The 19,552-nt window shown below is 38.1% G+C and overlaps 1 protein-coding gene and 1 long non-coding RNA gene across 4 annotated transcripts; both read left to right on the top strand.

The window, feature by feature from the left end:
• The first annotated feature begins 6,444 nt into the window (after nucleotides 1-6,444).
• Nucleotides 6,445-8,116, top strand: LOC115778615 (uncharacterized). The gene is made up of 3 exons (XR_004019856.1): nucleotides 6,445-6,490; nucleotides 6,725-6,773; nucleotides 8,063-8,116. It is a non-coding gene; the product is annotated as an uncharacterized LOC115778615 (long non-coding RNA).
• Nucleotides 8,117-11,836: 3,720 nt separating this feature from the next.
• On the top strand, nucleotides 11,837-19,552 carry LOC115779545 (afadin- and alpha-actinin-binding protein-like). Of its 3 annotated transcripts, none has more exons than XM_030728269.1 (14): nucleotides 11,837-11,940; nucleotides 13,403-13,517; nucleotides 13,809-13,960; nucleotides 14,185-14,388; nucleotides 14,649-14,759; nucleotides 14,900-15,035; nucleotides 15,171-15,246; nucleotides 16,088-16,268; nucleotides 16,465-16,615; nucleotides 16,970-17,106; nucleotides 17,397-17,567; nucleotides 17,670-17,787; nucleotides 18,153-18,303; nucleotides 18,421-19,552. In XM_030728269.1, the coding sequence occupies exons 2-14, from the start codon at nucleotides 13,499-13,501 to the stop codon at nucleotides 18,563-18,565; spliced, it is 1,752 nt and encodes a 583-aa protein (XP_030584129.1). In that variant the 5' UTR covers nucleotides 11,837-11,940; nucleotides 13,403-13,498; the 3' UTR covers nucleotides 18,566-19,552. The 3 variants fall into 3 exon arrangements, with proteins under 3 accessions (XP_030584129.1, XP_030584128.1, XP_030584127.1); XM_030728268.1 differs by having other exon boundaries at nucleotides 17,394-17,567; nucleotides 18,156-18,303; XM_030728267.1 differs by having other exon boundaries at nucleotides 17,394-17,567.

Below are 19,552 nucleotides of genomic sequence, written 5' to 3'. Positions count from 1 at the left end.
CAGAAACATTAGTTGCTGTATATAGATTTTTACTTATATTGAGTCACCAGTGCTTCTGCTGGTGTTGTTGATGTTGGCTGCTGATTTCATTCTTTATCACTGCAGCTTCAGAACCAACAAATCTTTCCAGAGTTACAGAAGTGTGTATTAAATGAATGAGCATACACTGAAAGTGCCTTATTGGTAAAACTGATAAAACGCTATACAGATTTGGATGCCATGTCTTCAAGGAGTAAACTGCTGGCATGATCTGGACAAAACAGAGAACGACAGCTGGCTGATCAACAAGCCAAATGACTACAACACGATTAGCTGTAGTAGTAAATTTCTTATGAACATTTATCTACCACCATCGCTCTCTTGCACGCATGCTGTGTATTTGCTCTTTTCAGTCATTTTTGCTGTTTGTGAATTTGCAGGTTTGAAAAGGAAGGAGGAATTTCTGGGTCTTTAGTGAGCAAGATAAAAAGTCTAGGGTTTCCATAAATCATGGCTGTTTATGAAATGTGCAAATATTGGACATGGTATCGCTTCCTGGAAGCTTATATACACTGTTTGTATATGCTCAGGTGACTGACAAACATGTGTGTTGCCATAACATCCAGAAATGGCCTGGGTACATCATCCTCTGGCAAAAGTAACCAATGGAGAAGAGTTCAGTGTCACATAGACAGTTATGGCTTCAGACTCCTTCAACGAATACGTCATCACAAACAGGATTTTCTGGTTCAGGTGAAGATCTGCCATGCCCAAAATGTACACACAGACATATGCAAACACATGCTTATTAATTACATTACAATAATTTTGTGATTGTTACTTGAGAGATGCTGTATGGATAGTTAAAGACAAGAATCAAATTGCCTGTGTAATTACATATTTGTCTAATCAGAAATAAATAGTTTAAGAATCACACAGTGTCTATATAACATATATCTAAAAAGAAACGCATATGCAAACAAAACTATTCGGAGAAAGTTCTGCAACAAGCAATAACAAGCTCACGAGTATAGCGTTTGAGCCCTAAAAGGGACTTTTTACTTTTGTTTTGTACTGTGGAGCTTCCACAATACAAAACAGCATCAATGATGTGTTAACCACCAATTAACTTTCACTTCTAGTAAGGCGTTTGAGGCAAAGAGGTTCTGCCACGAACATGAATGTCTGTCACACTGGAATAATGCCAATGAAGTGAACTGCTGCATGTCTCACATCAAAATCCACCTCTGTCCTCTGGGCCTGTATGTATGTCACACAACATCATGATAATATCATCATCATAAAATTGCAGAGTTGCTTCATTATCTGTTTAATTAACTGCACGTGTATTTCTTATATTTAAATTTTCAATATAATCATTTAGGGGTTATTTCACACAGATAGATCTTTGCATCCTTAATTTCCTTTAAACCAACCAGGGAGATAATGTAATTTATGGAGGCTCTAGAGATAATACTCATGTAGGCTGTGGCATTTAAATGATGCTCGGTACATTTTTGTGGCTACACCATTAAACTGAAGGGAGTCACTTCCTGACTCTTACTTAACAACCTTACCCAGAATTCAACTTGTAGAGATAAAGTACATATTTCTCTTTGATGGTCTTTCTCAGTTGGCACACCCAGAATCTGCGTTGTGTGAAACCTACAGCTTTTTTTAGATTTGCTTTCACAGTGTCATAACTTTGATATCTGATGTTGCAACTGTGATGGAAAATTACCAATAAATGACTCAATTTATCAGCATACTTGAGTTTCTAGCACTGTAATCTCACATCAAAGTTGTTGAACCGCAATGAGAGTTATTAAGGTGATTATGTGGAGGGCACATTTTAGAAATGCATTTCTGCACACTCTTGTCTCTTCAAAGGAACAAGACTGAATCGGTGCCTCTTGGATTCCCTTGCATGGTGGGGGGGGTCAGTGATGGCCTGGGGAGGCATGTCCGTTGAGGGACGCACAGCCCTCTACAGGCAAGGCAACGGCACCCTGATTGCCATTAGGTATTTCGGGATCATTCATCCTGGAACCCATTGTCCAACCATATGCTGGTGCAGTGGGTCCTGGGTCCCTCCTGGTGCATGACAATGTGAAAGTATGCAGGCAGTTCCTGGAGGATGAAGGAATTAATACCATTGACTGGCCTCCACACTCGCCTGACCTAAATCCAATAGAACACCTCTGGGACATTATGTTTCTATCCAGCCGATGCCGCCAGGTTGCACCTCAGACTGCCCATGAGCTCAGTTATGCTCTGGTCCAGATCCCAAAGGAGATCCACTAGGACACCATCAGTCATCTCACTGGTAGCATGACCCAACATTGCTAGGTATTCATACAAACCCGTGGTACTGAATACTATTTTGAGTTCATGCAATGAAATTTCAGCAAAATGGGCTATCCTCCAGCATGATTTTTTTCACTTTGATTTTTGGGGTGTCTTTGAATTCAGCCCTCTGTACATTGATAATTTTCCTTTCCATCAAACATCATCTCATTCCTAACACATTACCCAGTCCATATCAGTATAGATATTCAGCATGATGAGCCATCCATCCATCATTTTTTACACTTATCTTCTTTTAATTTTAAATGTTATTACATTGCACAGTTCTTAGTGTTTGTAACTACACAATTTGTTCCAATAAACTGAGTCACTAGCAAGGTGGACCTTGGGCTTCCAGCCATGCTTTTCAGCAGTGGCTTCATCCTAACCATGGTGGTCAGCGTGTGGAATACACATGCAAACACAAACACACAAACACACAAGGAAATGACTCGTGTTGATGTTTAGCTTTTCTTTTCCTTCCTGCAGTGGTTCCAGTATCAGAAACAGAAGATGTTTTCAGATGAAAGCTGGATCATCAACTACAAGACCCTAATCTTTGGTAAAAATGTCTCAATTTATAGATACACATACGTTTCCACATATCTTACTAGAAGCTAAACACTTTCTTTTGAGACTTTTATTTAGAAAAGGATAAATTGATTGATCTTTTACAGCATCAGTTATGTGTTGCTATCAAGAGAGCCACACACTTGGTTTTATTTATAATAATGATGAGTCATTCTTGTCTTTTAAGAAGAGCGTTTTTCCTCCATAAACACTTGAGTCCTCTCTGGACCTGGGGGTTTTGTAGGCTGTAAAATGCTATTTCTGAAGAAAGTCCATAAATTGACCCTATAACTGACACAAGTACAAAGCCTGTACTGTGTGCAGGTAGAGTGAGGGACACCTTGGCAGCACTACCAGGCTGTAGCATTCAATTCAATTCATTTTTTTGTATATATTGCCAAATTGCAACAACAGTTGCCTCAAAGCACTTTATATTGTAAGGTAAAGACCCTATAATAATGCAGAGAAAACCCCAACAATGAGACGACCCCCCCTATGAGCAAGCAGTTGGTGACAGTGGAAAGGAAAAACTCCCTTTTAACAGGAAGAAACCTCCGGCAGAACCAGGATCAGGAAAGGGCAACCATCTGCCATGAACACTAGGGACTGAGGGGAGAGAGACAGGACAAAAGACAATCTGTGGAAGAAAGCCAGATGATGTCAAAGAGCATGTCAAGAGTAACTCCAGCATCAATTGAATTTCTGTTTTTACAGGATGTGTGGGGTTAACACATCTTTGAAAGAAGACTACATACAGCCTACCATATAGAGAAACGAACAGTTATGTTTATAACTTCTGTTCCTTGGAAGAGAGAAACAACATCACATATGGTATAGTATATCACACCCCTGTAAGTCCTGGCTGAAGACTCCTCTATTCACACCTTTAAGGCAGATGACCTGTGATAACATATGTGCGGCCCCACCTGCACATATTATGAGTCATCCCCAGTTTGATAGCTGCTCTTCACAGAGCCCAGCTGCGCAGCAGTGCAAGGTAGACCCAGCACAAAAAAACAGAATGAGCCACCAAAGGGGCTGTCACCTCCGAACCATAGAACCGAACAAAAGTGTGCGGTGATGACCAACTAGATGCAACACAAATATCACAAATATCCCATGAAGTTGCCATTACCCTGTTGGAATGCGCTTTCACACCCTGAGGGAAAATGAGACCTTTAGTGCCATATAGCAGGGAGATTGCCTCCATAATTCAGTGGGAGAGCCTCTGTTTAGAGTGCTGACCTGCAGCACTGAAGGTGAGGTGTTGTCGCCCCCAGTGTGGGCTATGCTCAGAAGCTGTGTCCATGCCAGGAAACCAACCAATTTGAACTCTACCAACTCAGCCAAGAAGAGTGGTCAAATAATCTGCCAGAATTATGCCAGGTGCTGATGTTTGCTGATGGATACCAAAAGCATCTGGTCAAGGTTCAACTTGCTAAGGGACATTTAACCAAATATTAATAGAGGTGTATGTATATATTTGAGCCTGCATGTATATTTTTGACCCTGTGTGGATTACAGAAAAAAAATCAAACTTGTGTGCCTAATTCTTATTTGTTTAAAGTAATTAAAGATGTATGCTGCACAATCATTCCACCTTGGAAAAAGAACAGTTAAAAGAAATCATTAAAAGTCCTAAAATGACCATGACATTCATGCTCATAATGAGTGTATGTGAACTTCTGACCACAACTGTAGGTATAATTAGTAATACAGTAGTGTTGGCAGTGAATGATATGACTGATTGCAGAGCAAAATTTTACATGAAGTAATTGATAAAAAGACACAATTTCAATTTATCTCTGTAAATGTCATTAATTCATTTCAATCTCTTCCTGGGAAAAACTATTGATTTGTCCCTCATCATTTAATAAATATTCTACAATAGCTGCTGCAGGTCCATTCTTCCATATTCGCTATTTAAGTAAAAATGCTTTTTGGCTTGCACTGATAACAGGGCAGTGGCTCTGAAACACTTCCACAATAAATATTTCATCCTGTCTAAAGCCATTAGAAAGGAAGTGAAAGAAGATAGCTGAGCACACCCTTCCAAAAAAGAGGAAGAAAAAATTACTGACATAATAAAGTCATCACTTCCAAATTAATTTTTTAAAATTTTTATACAGTTTTTCATTTTGGCCAGTTAACTGGATCATCCCTGTATATACAAGTTCATTGGTGGTTCCATCCATACAGGGCTTGGCTGGGATTTAAACCTGCAACCTATTGTTCCAAAGATGGTAGTGTTATGTCAGGTAAACAGGTTTTTTATGAAGGAAGACACCTGAAACACTTTAATTAAAAAAGTAAAACATTTAATGTATTAATGAATCAGAAAAATACACACATGGCCGTGTGGGAACCCAGAGTAAGAGTGTGCACTCTCTCTCTCTCTGAGCCCGTGTTCCTGTCTAACCAAAACATTTTTATACAGTTTGTTATCTAAGCATAAATAATCTCTGGGCGCTATGAGTTGACCTTTGTGATTCAGTCTTTGTCAAGCTGTTTTTTTCATGACCCAGATTCCTCTTAGTCATAGGCACGTCTTCTTCCTGATGTTCTAATTTAATCAATACAGAGAAATCTTGTCCAGATTAATGACAGAACATGGTGACGTTGGTGATGTTCTAATTGTACGTTCGGTGGCCGGTCCTCAAGATAAGATGCTCTGAAAGAGAGAAGTTAGTCTACTACTTTCTGATCTGTTGCTCTCTGTCTAATGTATTATTTAATTGTTTATTATTTGGTTGATCCACTGTTTATTAATTAATTTACTGAAGTTTACCTTTAAACATTTGTCCTTTATTCACTGAGTAAAAAATAATCCCTAACAGTTACAAATAACTACAATTATAAAATTATAAAATGAAACTGCATAAATGTACTTTTGCTAAATTGATCTTCATTAAGAAATATTCAAATTTGCTGTCAGCAAAAAATAAAAGAGTGCCTTTTGAGACTCAGTATTTTGCGTGGCCAGTTGTCATTGATACAAAGAAAGAACCTTAGAATTTCATCATTTTACCATTATGCAGTGCAAGTTAGAAGTCTGTTTTGTGTTTTGTGTGCATGTGCGTGTGTGTGTGTTGCTACCTTTGATTTGAAGAAAACAGAACTCCTGAACAATAACATCTTTGCCCCTGCAGGTTGTTCTTGGCCACCGACACTGCCCGTAGGATGTCCTACCTCCACCAGCACAAAATGTTTCATGGGACATCTCACTCCAGAATCTGTGTTGTTGATAACCACTGGGTTTGCAGAATGTCAGGTAACAATATGTGATCATCAGCAGCCACATGATGAGTAAGGAGTATACCGACAAAACACTCAATTTGTGTTTCAGTAGTCACATTTACTCACCATTCAGTTCAGCTCTCAGACCTCATAGGAGTCATTGCACTATACACCCACATTCTACAACAGCGGCAATGTCCTGCTTCACTACACTCTGCGTTTTTCTGTTTTGCCTCAGGTTATGTGCTCACTGCCTACAGAAATGAGAACAGTAATAACCTTAATTGAGGGGACATAAGCCTCATGAACCGTACTCCAGAGGTCCTGCTGGGAAGCAGCTCCTTGACATCAGCAGCAGGTAATTTTGAGAGACACACTATAAGCAGTTAGTGGTAGTTGAAGCAGCTAAATTTGATTATTATAGTACTTGGATCATGTGATGATTCAGTACAGTTAAGTTGAAGACATGGGTTATAACAGAGAGAAAAGCCTTAAAAAAAAAATCAGTCATGTTTCTATATTGAATATGCCTGGACTGAAAAATAAATAATAATTATGTTTTCTGTTCTCTTCTTTTCCCTCCTTTCTTCAGCAGCTCCATGATTCTGGTTGAGACTGCAACTCACTCTGACCTCATTTCAGTGAGTATGACAGCCCTCTCTGCAGATTACAACCTTCAGCTTCTTTTTGATCTCATGCTTTGTGACCAGCAATACCAGGCTGGGAGTGAGGATGTGGCGCCCCCGCTTGCCTGAACTCAAAGCAGAGAGGGCAAATAATGACGGTCCTAGTCCTGAACACTATTTAGAGGTCTGTAACATATGCAAATGTACCTGGGAAAATATGATAGTTGTACAAATCAAGCACTTGTGAAAAGTTTTTCACAGGATTCAGAGCTGTCCTGCAAAAAAACTTTTCACATGACTGTAAGATCTACCCTCACTGCTTCCACAGGAATTGAGGGTTAGTAGCAGCCAGGTGTTGCTAATCAAATGCACTGATGAACTGATCATCAGCATGTGTGAACATCACTATAAAAGTAGAGGTTTTGATAGTTTGCTGGTTTAGAGTGTTCGGGTGTGTTTTAATGCAATGCCACAACTGGCCCATCAGTAGGTGTGCGAGCAAATTCACCCCAAAATCAGACTGTGCTTTGATCTGAGAAACTGCAAAAAGCCCAAGAGCTGCATCTCGGACTCTACAAGCCTCGGTTAGCATGTTAAAGTTCATGGCAGTACAGTTAGAAAAAGACTGAACAAGTATGAATTCCTCTGTAGACCAACATATTCTATATTCAGATGTGAGGCCATCCCTCTGAAACCTGTAGCTTTGCTGCTATATAATGCAACAGGACAATGATCTCAAGTGCACAACAGAATGGCTGGGAGGAAGAAAAAAAAAAAAGATTTAAGGTGTTGCAGTGGTCCCGTCAAAGCCCAGACCTCAGCCTAATTGAAATGCTGTGGTGGGAGAAGTACAGCATGCATCTTGAGTTGCTGCAGAAAGCCTGCAGGACCTTCTTCAGGAGAAACTGAAGACAGATTGATTGATTGCTGTTATGAGTGATCACGAGAAGAGAAAACACTAATATATCTATCAACAGGACTCTGTATTCAGTTCAGAAAATAGGTGGGTAAGACCAGTAAACTATAGATTCAACATGGATATATATATATATATATATATATATATATATATATATATATATATATATATATATATATATATATATATATATATATATATATATAGTCTATGTGTATATTTCACAGTGCAGCATATGAACAGAATACTGACACATGAACTGGGAGGATTTACTGTTTAAGGACACACAACAAACACAATCACTGCCCTCTGGTGGAAGATAAGAGACGCCTATTTTCTCCAAAGATACAGTGACAGCACTTTCAGTTGTGAAATCTTTGTGCAGTTATGCTACTAAAGTGGATGGCTGATGACTTTCATCAAGGCTGAAAAACACAGAGACTCCCCAATGCCACTATCTACTTCAGGTTTGTGTTTTGTTAATGGATATTAGGTCTACAGAGCTTTGTTTTCTAATGGATGTTATTTCATTTGAAAATTCTCTACATCTGAAGGATTAATTATCTAAAGGTAATTTATTATTTAGCTGTCAAAGATGGACTATTTATTAATGGAGAGCTTCCTGTATTTCCTCTGGCACAGACATGATGGTCTCTGGGGTCCTTAAAGAAAGTGACATCACTTATGCTGGAGAGATCGCCAGCATGGCGCTGGATCTTTGAGTGTCTGACACACATTTCCGATCAATCCTGACATGCAGCTGAGATCCCCCACTCGGGTACTGTGGGCCTCTTATATGCATCTGACATTCTTTAAATAGTTAATCTCACCACACAAGCTGCTGTACACAGTGTCTTAAAAAATTATTTTAAACTTATGTTTAAATGTAATTTTGTAACATGTGTGTTCATTTTTTTTATTGCATTTATGTAATGCTTATTTTAAAATTATATCATATTCCATTTTTTTTATCTTGACATCAAACAACCTTTGACTACATTCGTGTACCAATTAATTTTACTTTACCTTCACTATTTCTCTAAAATGTATTATTATATATACACAAGAAGAGTTTTGAATGAACTCGTCTCATCACACTGACAGCCTGATATCAAGTCTGTACAAATATGTTAAATTCATTACTCTTCAAGCAGCATATTCTTGTAAAACATAAAACATTTAAACACAAGCTAAAACATTTTTAGCTCTGCTGTTTAGAAGAAAAAGTTGAGCTGTTGTCATAACCTAGGCAGTTGCACTGTTTGAGTCAGCAACGTCTATTCCACAAAAACTTTAACTTTGGCCATTACTTCTATAACATTCAAGCTAGACCACTCAAACTTTACACAATTGTTCTCTATCACAAGGGCTACTTGCTGACCAAAGGCCATAAATCTTTCATATAATTTGACTAAATTATGCCCCTTTTTGGACTTTGAAATTCCACTAAAACTTTAACATTAGCCACAAAAACAGCAATGCCAATTTGAGAATTGCTGCACCACATCCATACAAATATCCCATCTCAGAACTTCAGTGACCACAAGCCAGTGTGGTGTTTTGGAATCACCAACTCAAGGTAGTTAAATTCTGAAGGAGTTGTATTTTTCCTTTGCAGACATAGGCATATGCTGTTCTACTACTAGCATCTGTCTGTCTCTGTAAAAATAGCTTTTCTGATATATATATTATTCTACAGAGTAGAATAACATTAAGTTCAAGCATTTACTTTAAATATTTCTTCACAAAGTAAAACTGCATGTTGCAAAAAAAGGGCAGTGATTCTTTTTTTTTTTTTTTTTTTTTCCTTGTCTGAATTCTTTGTTTTAAGATCTCATATGTTTGATTTGATTTGGACAGTTTGTTTAGCAGTTAGTAACATTTATTTTTTTAAGAGTCAAAGAATATTGAAAAACATACTGACTGAAAAAAATCAATCCAGACATCATACATGTAGCCTATATTGAGGTTTTCCAGGCAGTTCTATAGCTGTAATTTCTATAGGAAAATATATTAGAAAAAATCCAGAAGAGGTGATCTTCAGCACAGTCCTCGCTATTGGCATGACCTTTTGTTGTTTCTCACTGAACCAAGAGGATCCGTAAGGTCACTCAAATTAAACCCAATTATGGGGATATTTCTTGCATATCATGCCATTTGATAATTTTTGTATTTTGAAGGTAAATGGATGCCATGATGATAACGGAGAAGCCAGTGTTCCATGTTTGAAACTGATGGGAAAACACATTTGTAAAGCCGGGGAAATTTCATATTTCTCTCGAAGTATTTCCCATTATCTTGTGGATTTCTGGCTTCTGTTCACATGGTAACCTAAAGCCTCTTTTGCCAGTGTGAGTATTGGGGAATGGCTTATTTTTCAGTCCCAAGGGACAGGACTGCAGGGTTGACACTGATGTCTTGCTCAAATGGGGCCTCAGCTGCTGCTCTCTGCCATCAAACTCTAATGGCTTTATTTAAAATTCAAAGGTGACATAGTTTGCAATATGACTTTCTTCTCTCATTTATTCACTCTCATTTTTTTTCTTAATACATCAGGGAAAAGGAGAAATGACAACACCATGGCTTGAGTCAAAAAAATACAGTTGCATGAATCTTCTGGTCAGAACATTTGAATCTGAAGTCCCAGTGTCAGTGAGTGACTGATTACATCCTAAAGCGACAGAAAACAAGTGTATGAAAATGGTCTGGCTTCATGCTGAATCCTTGCAGGCAGGGGCGTAGGAATGAGTTTCCTATTGGGGGGGACACATATCAGAAACCTGACAAATCCATAAAAACTCTGAGAAACGCATTAAAAAAAATGCTATTTGATCTTTTACTTTCTTATTTTTCAAATGTTTCTTGGAAAAATAGTGTTGTGTACACTTATATGATTGCATGTATATGTATATGTATATTGTATATGTTTTATAATTGTAGGACGTGGGCAAACTGGCTTGATCACAGATAAATGTTACCAGTACATAGATAACTGTTACCAGTGCACACATAAATGTTACCAGTGCACACATAAATGTTACCAATGCACACATAAATGTTACCAATGCACACATAAATGTTACCAGTGCACAGATAAATGTTACCAGTGCACAGATAAATGTTACCAGTGCACAGATAAATGTTAACAATGCACACATAAATGTTACCAGTGCACAGATAAATGTTAACAATGCACACATAAATGTTACCAATGCACACATAAATGTTACCAGTGCACAGATAATTGTTACCAGTGCACAGATAAATGTTACCAATGCACAGATAAATGTTACCAGTGCACAGATAAATGTTACCAATGCACAGATAAATGTTACCAATGCACAGATAAATGTTACCAATGCACAGATAAATGTTACCAATGCACAGATGAATGTTACCAGTGCACAGATAAATGTTACCAATGCACAGATAAATGTTACCAGTACACAAATAAATGTTACCAATGCACAGATAAATGTTACCAGTGCACAAATAAATGTTACCAGTGCACAGATAAATGTTGCCAGTGCACAAATAAATGTTACCAATGGTGCATGTGTGGACATATTTATACATTTGGAAACAACCTCTTCCTTGCTTTGAATTTTAAAAATGTTGCATGTCTTATTGATGCATAAGAGGTCTGATAGACCCAAACACTGCTTTTGTAATATAAGAATGTAGAATTGTCTGTTTTGCCGTTTTGCACGGCAATGAACACTGTGCAGTCCAGTGTGCACTCTATTTTTCTATATATTCATCAAAGATAGTTAGAAGTCATATTTTTTTCTTGCTGTTTTGAATGCATGTGATTTCACTTAAGAAAAAGAAATTTGGTCCTTTTATATTTCATTGACTATCGCTCTTATTGCTGTACAAAGCTCGGAATTACACTCTAGTAAACCATGGTTACCCGCTGAAATAAATGTTGCACAAATGCTGAAAGTATTTAAAGACAACAGATCACATGTTTCATATAGGTGTTGGAAGCGAATTTAAAAATAAATGAATAAATAACACTAACATAGCATAATATAAGTTTTAAAAAAATACATTATTGCACCGTTAAGTACGGATTAAGTGCCTTACAACCACGAGCCAATCACATTAAGCCATGTTCGGTTGCTAGACAACGAGTGGGCCAATTAGCACTGTGTTTGGATTGCGTGCGGCGGTGTATACTGTTATTTGGAATGACACGGCTTGTGGACCGGATTCTGTACGAGCTGCTTTAGGGAACTACGTAGCAAATTGCATCTTAAAGTAAGTGCATTTTGTTTCCTCATAAGGTAAACATTTTAAACACCTGCTGTCGCAGCTGTCCAACTTGTTTGTCCGAGATTGGTAGCCCTTCGGTTTCGGTGTCGGGCTGTGTTGACGCTCCCTGGTTAACGTTAGTTTAACGCTGACGGCTGGTGAGATACGAGAATAACCTTCTTTTTGTTTAATTTCGGCAGCACAGTGCATCTTAACGTTAGACATTAACGTTACAGTACACTTTAAATAAACGCCAGCTAAAATAATATGTAACTTGCAAATTGTGACATTTTATTTTCCTAGGATTTTTGAGTTTCCAGTAAATTTGGAACACCTACTAAACAGTAGCAGTGTAATAAGTCCTTCCTTAACAAAGGTTCACAATGTTCAGTTTCTGTTTTAGTAATTTTGGAGAGCTTTTTAGTTTAATATAACTTCTAATTTATAGTAGGCTGTAGCTGAACTGTAGTGCACCTTATTGACTATAACAAAATACTGCAAACTGAACCCTTTTAAGTGTTATAAAGGAAATACTTACTACAGAGCTGCTGAAATTAGATTGCACCTAATAAACATAAACTCACTGCAGCTTAGTTCAAGCTCTGATGTGAGTCTCATATTTGAGGATGTGGTCTAAAATATCAGTGAAAATGAAAAGCAAATATTCTTTCACATTTCACTGAAAATGCATTCTGTCAGGGCTCAAGGATTCAATGAGCTAAAGGTTAATACTTATTGAGTAGTTGGTCTAAGCCAGGCCCAGGCTCCTCAAGCTCTGTGGCTGAAGGCTTGCCATCTGTTTCTGCAGACTGATTAGGTGTCACTGAAACCAAAGGTAGGTCTCCTAAAAGTCACATCCTTCTCATAAATAATAAGAGTGTGTTTGTGTGTGTGTGTGTATAGGGGGTGTCTTTGTAAAATAAATATTTTTTCAGTTTTCTCTGATACAGTAGCTGACGTGTTGTGAAGTGCTGCCAAATGATGTTATAGGTTTTAAGTGGTGTCAGTGCACACTGTGCTTGTTTGTTAAAAGTAGATTTTTTTCCTAACATTGCACGTTTCATTTATGTTTTTGATGGTGTCTCTGCAGACAAACAACCACGTTGTCTGTCTGGGATTAGTCTAATCACCTGATAAGCACATTGAGATAAGATGTTGGGTCTCAAACTGTAACATGTTTTAATTACTCAACCTGCACTGCCAAAGCTTTGATAACAATAGGTAAGTCATTAGATTTTTAGCTAAACTTTCTAAATAAACACACTATGGGGCGGCTGGATTGCACTACATGTTCTCTGTGTAGCTTATTGCCAGTGATGAACGACTGAATCATCCCTCTGAACCCTGTTGTCCTCAGACTCTGCTCTTTAGCTGCATGCTTCCATCTCTCACCACTGCCTGTGTTCTCCCAAATCCTTGTAATCCAGACGTGGTGAATGGCCGCTGCTAATCTGACCATCTATTTCAGGAGCAGGCTGCGTAGGTGGATCCTGTGGCGGACTTTGTGCATCCTGCAAATGCAGTAGATGATCCAGAGACAAAGCCTGAAGTCTGCACTGCAAACATGCCAGAGTCTTCCCTGGGTGAGTTCTGACATCTTTTAAGACCAGTGAATATACACTACTGCAGTGTTACACCTTCATTTCTGAGGGCTTCAGAGTTCCATATCCATAATGTTTGCCTCTGTCTCATGCTCTATACTAAATATTATCAGTAAACACTATCACTAAATTGACAAATATGATTGATAAAAGCTATTTTTAGTAACCTAAATTTCTTAACACTTCATTTTTTTCTCTCCTTTTATTGTTAAATTTTGAATCAGCATAGGGCAGTGTACACTGTTTGACAGACCTTTTTTTTTTCTCCACAAGTCAAGGACGTTCGCAGTAGCTCTGTTGAATGTAGAGCATCCCCCTTGAGACAGTTTAGCCAATCATCACTGCTGCTGCACAGGAACTCCTACATGCTCGGTAACTTCTGCACAGAGCACAATGCGCAAGAATGTCTATCACACATCAATCAGGTTGGTAGTCTTACATGTGTAACATCTAATGCATGTACCTTAATGAAATGTACAGTGTAGATAAATGTAGTCTCCTGGGTTTGGCTGGCAATTTTTCTCTGTTAAAACAAGTCTGAATATCATCAGGTTAATCTTTATAAAATCTTTTTGTGGAGGAGTGTTTTCAGGCAAAACAATTTGTAATGGCCCTCCTTCTCCCTTTCTTTTTTGCTCTGTCTTTAAAGGAAATGTCATCTCTTGGGCTTCCACCAGTTTGGACAGAGTTGGGCGAAAGCACAGGGCTGAATATTGTGGCTGTGCTAAATTGCATGTACGACCTGATTCAGCTGCACCACAGGAGCCTCAGAACACTGGAAAACATGGAAGTGGAGCAGCTTAAGTCTAGCAGCAGTATTGACCACCTGCAGCTCACCATCACTCGTCTAAAGGTACTGTAACTCACCTGAAAAACACAGGTAGCATTATCTGTGGTAATACCACCTGCTTTTGCTGAACTGACACTAAATGGTGCAGAAATTATAACTAAGAAAATAGCATGAACAAAATAACATGTAAGGATATTTCCTTGATTATATTAGAGAACCATACATTACATTGTAAAGTGCATTGTGTTATGATCAGTTCAGCAAAAACTCATTTCTGGTCTTTCAGTGACTCTCTCGTATTTTTTTCTTTTCTTTTTTTTTAGGAGCAGCTTGAACTCTCTAAAAGAGAAAACACGGGACTTCTTGAGAGAGAACGCCAGCTACAGCTGAAAGTGAAAAGTTTGCAGAATTGTCTGAAGAATGAAAAAGAAGAGGTACTTTTATTAAGAAGTGCTGCCACAGCCATTGTGAAACCAATCTGTGGCCTTCATTACCTGGTATTTGGTTTTTACCTCAGGTGTAAGGGTGGCAGTTTTCTCAGAAGTAACAGTTTCCTTTATTTATAAATCTCTAGGTGCAAAAACTTCAGAACGTTATTGCAAGCCGGGCCAGTCAGTACAATCATGAGATGAAAAGGAAGGAAAGAGACTTTAATAAACTGAAGGAACGACTGAATCAACTGCTGGTTGACAAAAAGGAGAAGAAACAGGGTAAAATGGAAAATCTCCTCTACTTTATTCTATTTCCATCAGTAGTTAGTCCAGCGTCTTATTTGTGAAAGGTGAAAGTCCATTCCTTTTGAGTCTCAGATTTCTTATTTTCCATTTCTTCTCCTGTCTCTTCAGCCATTGATGTATTAAACAACATTGGGAGAGCTGATGGGAAGAGAAGCCTTTGGAAAACTGAAAAGACAGAAGCAAAGTAAGTTCACTTCTTTTACATCTTGTCAGTACAGATCAGGGTTTTGATGACTAAGAGCCAATTTTAAGGAATCAAGTTAAATTACCAATATAAAGCAATGTTTATGTTGCTAATTATTATAGTGCTGATTTATACTTTTTTTTTAACTATTAGTGAGGAGATTGTTTTATTTCTTGATAGCAGTTGTATTTGTCAGACAGTCCTAGAGCCTGGTTGGTGATTTCCTGGCATTCACTGGATGCTGGGGAAAAATGTATATTCCCAGCATCCAGTTGTTGGGTGGTTGCACCTTTTGTTGCAGCAGTGGTACACAACTTAATTTTGAAGGCTAAAATTCTCAGTTTCCAGTTTGTGTTGCACCTTTTTTAATTTGACTACCACTCTGCGAGTAGTCGGCAAGTGTTTGCAGACAAGTCTGCATTCACCATACAAACTACCAGTTACTGGCAATCTGTTAGCAGCCAAAGCGATCATAAGGAGGTTTTTGGTGCAGCACTATATATCTCTTTGTGACCAATTTCATATTTTAAAAAGCCAGTGGAAAATGGAATAGTTGAACTTAGAGAAATGTAACTGAGGGTGATCAGTGGCACTTTGCTAACCCTGGATATATTGGTGAAACTTTTTTTTTTTTAGATCAGAGAAAGTACTCTGCTTTAGTCACTCTACTTTGGAACATCAAACAAGAAGCCTTTGTCAGTTTTTTAGGTCACTCAGTTGACATTTTTGACAGCATAAACTTTAATCATGACTGGCGCTAATCTTGGGTGCTAACCTTTCTCTGAGCGTATCCTCAGCACATCTATGTAACCATTAAGAGACTTGTGCTTCTCTTCCTAAGGCACGAAGGGGAAATGTATAAGACTCTGCTGAGCGACTATGACACTCGACAGAGGGAGCTTGTGCTGGAAAATGCAGAGTTGAGCAAAGTGTTGCAGCAGATGAAAAAAGACATGGTGTCCATTCTGAGTTCAAGAAAACCAGCTCTGAAAGAAGACAAACATGAACACAGTGGCATACAGGTAGTTTTTGATATCTTTGTACACTTTGTATTTTTCTTTTGCTACTCTTACATCCAAACTGGATGGAAACCTTGATTTTTTTTTTTTTAATTCGCTGATAAAGTTTCTCACAATTTTAAACAGTCAGCCTTATTTGTTTCACTTGGTCCTTCAGACATGTTTGCAGATGTGCTACCAGATTTCATTCTTTTTCCAGGCCACATCAGAGGAGGAAGAGGAAGAAGTGTTTGATTCCAGTAAGGAAAGTGTAGAGCTTTATTGCCTTCATGCCCGGGAGAAACTGACCAACAGTATTCGGCTCCAGTGGAGAAGACTTAAGAGCCACGTTGAAAGACTGGACAGCCAAGGTGAATTACTGTGTCATGTAGGATTGGAAGAAAACTCCCTCATTCCTCACTAATGCAAAAACTGATTGTTCCACAAACTGAAGGTGCTGGTATGATCACTCAAAGACTTAGAAGTTAATGTCCACATATGGAACTGTTCAGTGATCAGTTCTCTCTGTCAAAATCAAGAAATATCAGGACTTGATCTCTAGGCAAGATCTAATGTATGGACTAAATATTTTTTCAGTTGCTCTGTCACTTATTGCCTGATGTAGTGAATGAGTAGACTGGTGATTTTAGACATTCTTACTTAGTATTACTTAATGTTTAGAAGAAGCATCTAAAGCTAATTGATTATTTGGCCTTTTTGTTTAGTATCCTTGGTTCAGACGGTGGAGAGTAAAAACACTGATGCTGTTCTGCAAGAGACTCACGAGGAAGAGATGGACAGACTAAAGCTGGAGATCCAGCAGTGCAAAGACTTCATTCAAACACAGCAGCAGCTCCTACAGGTAAGACTGAATTTACCCTCATTTTCTGTGGATTTAAAAGTTTGAGTTGATATTTGGATATGTTGATCTTAAATTGTGGAGACAATGTGTCTTTAGTTTTTATCAGTCTTTACTGAAAGGTGGTATGCATTTATCAGTGCCCGGTGATGTCTGCTCCTTCATTAACCTAGAATGAGCACCAGGTTTACTGTTGTTTGTGTTTTGGTTGAAACAGATTTTAACTTGAAACAGTTCTATAAATAAATTGTAGCTCAACCAGGCAATTCCTGTTTCTTCTTCTCTTATAGCAGCAGCTCAGCTCTCCATGCGATGAGGAAACTGCATCCCTGCTAAACAATTGCTACATGCTTCAAGAGAAGGAGCGCCTCAGGGAGGAGTGGAAGACCCTCGAGGAGCAAAGGAAAATCTTTGAGCGGGAGAGGAGGAATTTCACAGAAGCTGCCATCAGACTGAGCCATGAGGTGATTTTAAAAACAGCTCAGATTATAACTCAAGAAAATTAGTGAAAAAGTTGCTTGGACTTGTTTTTTGAAAGGACTTGTTTTCTTTGATTCATTTTGCAGAGGAAGGCCTTCGAGGAGGATCGAGCAACATGGCTCAAGCACCAGTTTTTAAACTTGAGTCCATTTGCAGACTCAAAGAAAACCCCCTTGTTAAAGTCTAAGAGTGCCTTTTTGATATGTGAGTGTCCCTAATTTGATTTTCTCCACTAATATGATCAAGTTTCCCTGAAGTGAGGCGCAGCAGTTGCTTTAGATGATAAGTAGTAGTGGTCAGTGGTAAACTGAATAGACTGAGCGATATGCCGATAATCCTGTTTTACTGTTACTGCGATGTAGATAAAGATATTAAAAAACAAATTAATTTGTTTTCAGTCATCTGTATAAGGTCCCTAAATTAGAGTTTAATTTATTTTAATTTTGTTATAAAAAACAAAGATTTTTGCAAAAAAAATTTCCCCATTTGTTTCTTTTAATTGTTGAGTAATTCCAAAAATTCCAGCAGTCATTAAATCAGCTTTTTTTTTTCTTTTTTTTACTTTCCAGCAGCTGAAACAGAGGCAGCTGCATCACTGGGTCCAGAAAAGCTCATCAAATGCCATTCAGACACAGCCTCCCCCACACCCGGATGTGTCCCGCTCACATCTCCTTCCACAGCTGACCTGTATCACACGCTTTGCCTTATCCCAGAAAACAGGTACAGTAGCTTTATTTGTACCATGATTTCTGAAACAGTACTTAGTGTGGCATAATGTACCTGCATGAAGGTAAAAGTTTCTTTTCTTCTTTTTTTTTTTTTAAACTCAATGTGCAGCTCTTTGCAACCGAAGAGAAACTGTGAACGTGTGGAGGAATCGAGCGTTTTTTGTGGAGATTTTTCAGTCCAGCACCAACAGCGGGAAAACAGCGAGGACCACAACAGCCACACGATCTCACAGGAGAAGAACAGCTCCATCTGAAGCCAAAAACTCTCATCACAGTCAGACTGATTGTTAATGTCCAGTGTTTATGTCTCAGAAATGCATCTGTGGGTGAATGCTAAATGCCCAAAGATGGATTGTAAAACAATTAAACAATTTAAGAAGGAAAGAGTGTTAAGAGTGAAGTTCTGGTTAGCTGGTTTGCTCCATCTGATTGTTTATTGTGTATTACTGCCTATAGTATGTGGTTAGTTTACTTATATGGTACTGTAAATCATGAATTGGCAGCCATATCTTACATTTAGAATCTTTTTCTCAGGCTTATGACAGCTTTTTTCATTAGTGCGGGTGTGCAACAAAACATCACTGGTCCTTATAAGGACATGTTGCCAGGCTGTTCACTTTGGCTGAGGCTGCAGCTAAATGATGACGGATATCATGTCACGGCTTTTCAAGTTATTCTCTCATGATAAACTTGTCAGCTGTCACAGATGTAGAATGTAGATTTAATGCTGCTGTTTATCTCAATGCAATATGTGACTGTATAAATGAAATGAGGTATGTTGTTTTTTAAGCTTTAGTATTGAAAATGAGGCTGATTAACAGCGATTTTTAGTAAATGTTGCTGTTAGGTTAGTAGCAGGTAGTATATATGGTACTTTTGAATAGGAAGAAATGTAACAGCTAACATAATTTACATATTATGTAGAGGATATTGAGGTTAGATCACTGTGATGTTAATATGAAACAAATTGCTCCTTTAATGTTGCTTTTCTTTTAGGAGCTTTGTATTGACAGATGGCAATTAGTTGCCACTCAGACGTTGTAAGAAATCTTATTTTGTTGAACCATTTATTATACTTTTACAAGTTATCATTTGGCTTCTTGCTTCTTGTGGCTGTTCCTGTTCATTTGTGGTAGCCTGTGACTGAAAAAAAAAAAAAAAAACCACTATGAAAAAGGATTCCATGGCACCAATGATAGTAGGAATTCAATAGGTGTGTCTATTAAAGAGATAACATCTAA

The sequence above is a fragment of the Archocentrus centrarchus genome, chromosome 4, assembly GCF_007364275.1.
Source record: "Archocentrus centrarchus isolate MPI-CPG fArcCen1 chromosome 4, fArcCen1, whole genome shotgun sequence".
Taxonomy (NCBI): Eukaryota; Metazoa; Chordata; class Actinopteri; order Cichliformes; family Cichlidae; genus Archocentrus; species Archocentrus centrarchus.
This window is presented reverse-complemented; position numbering and strand designations above follow the sequence as displayed.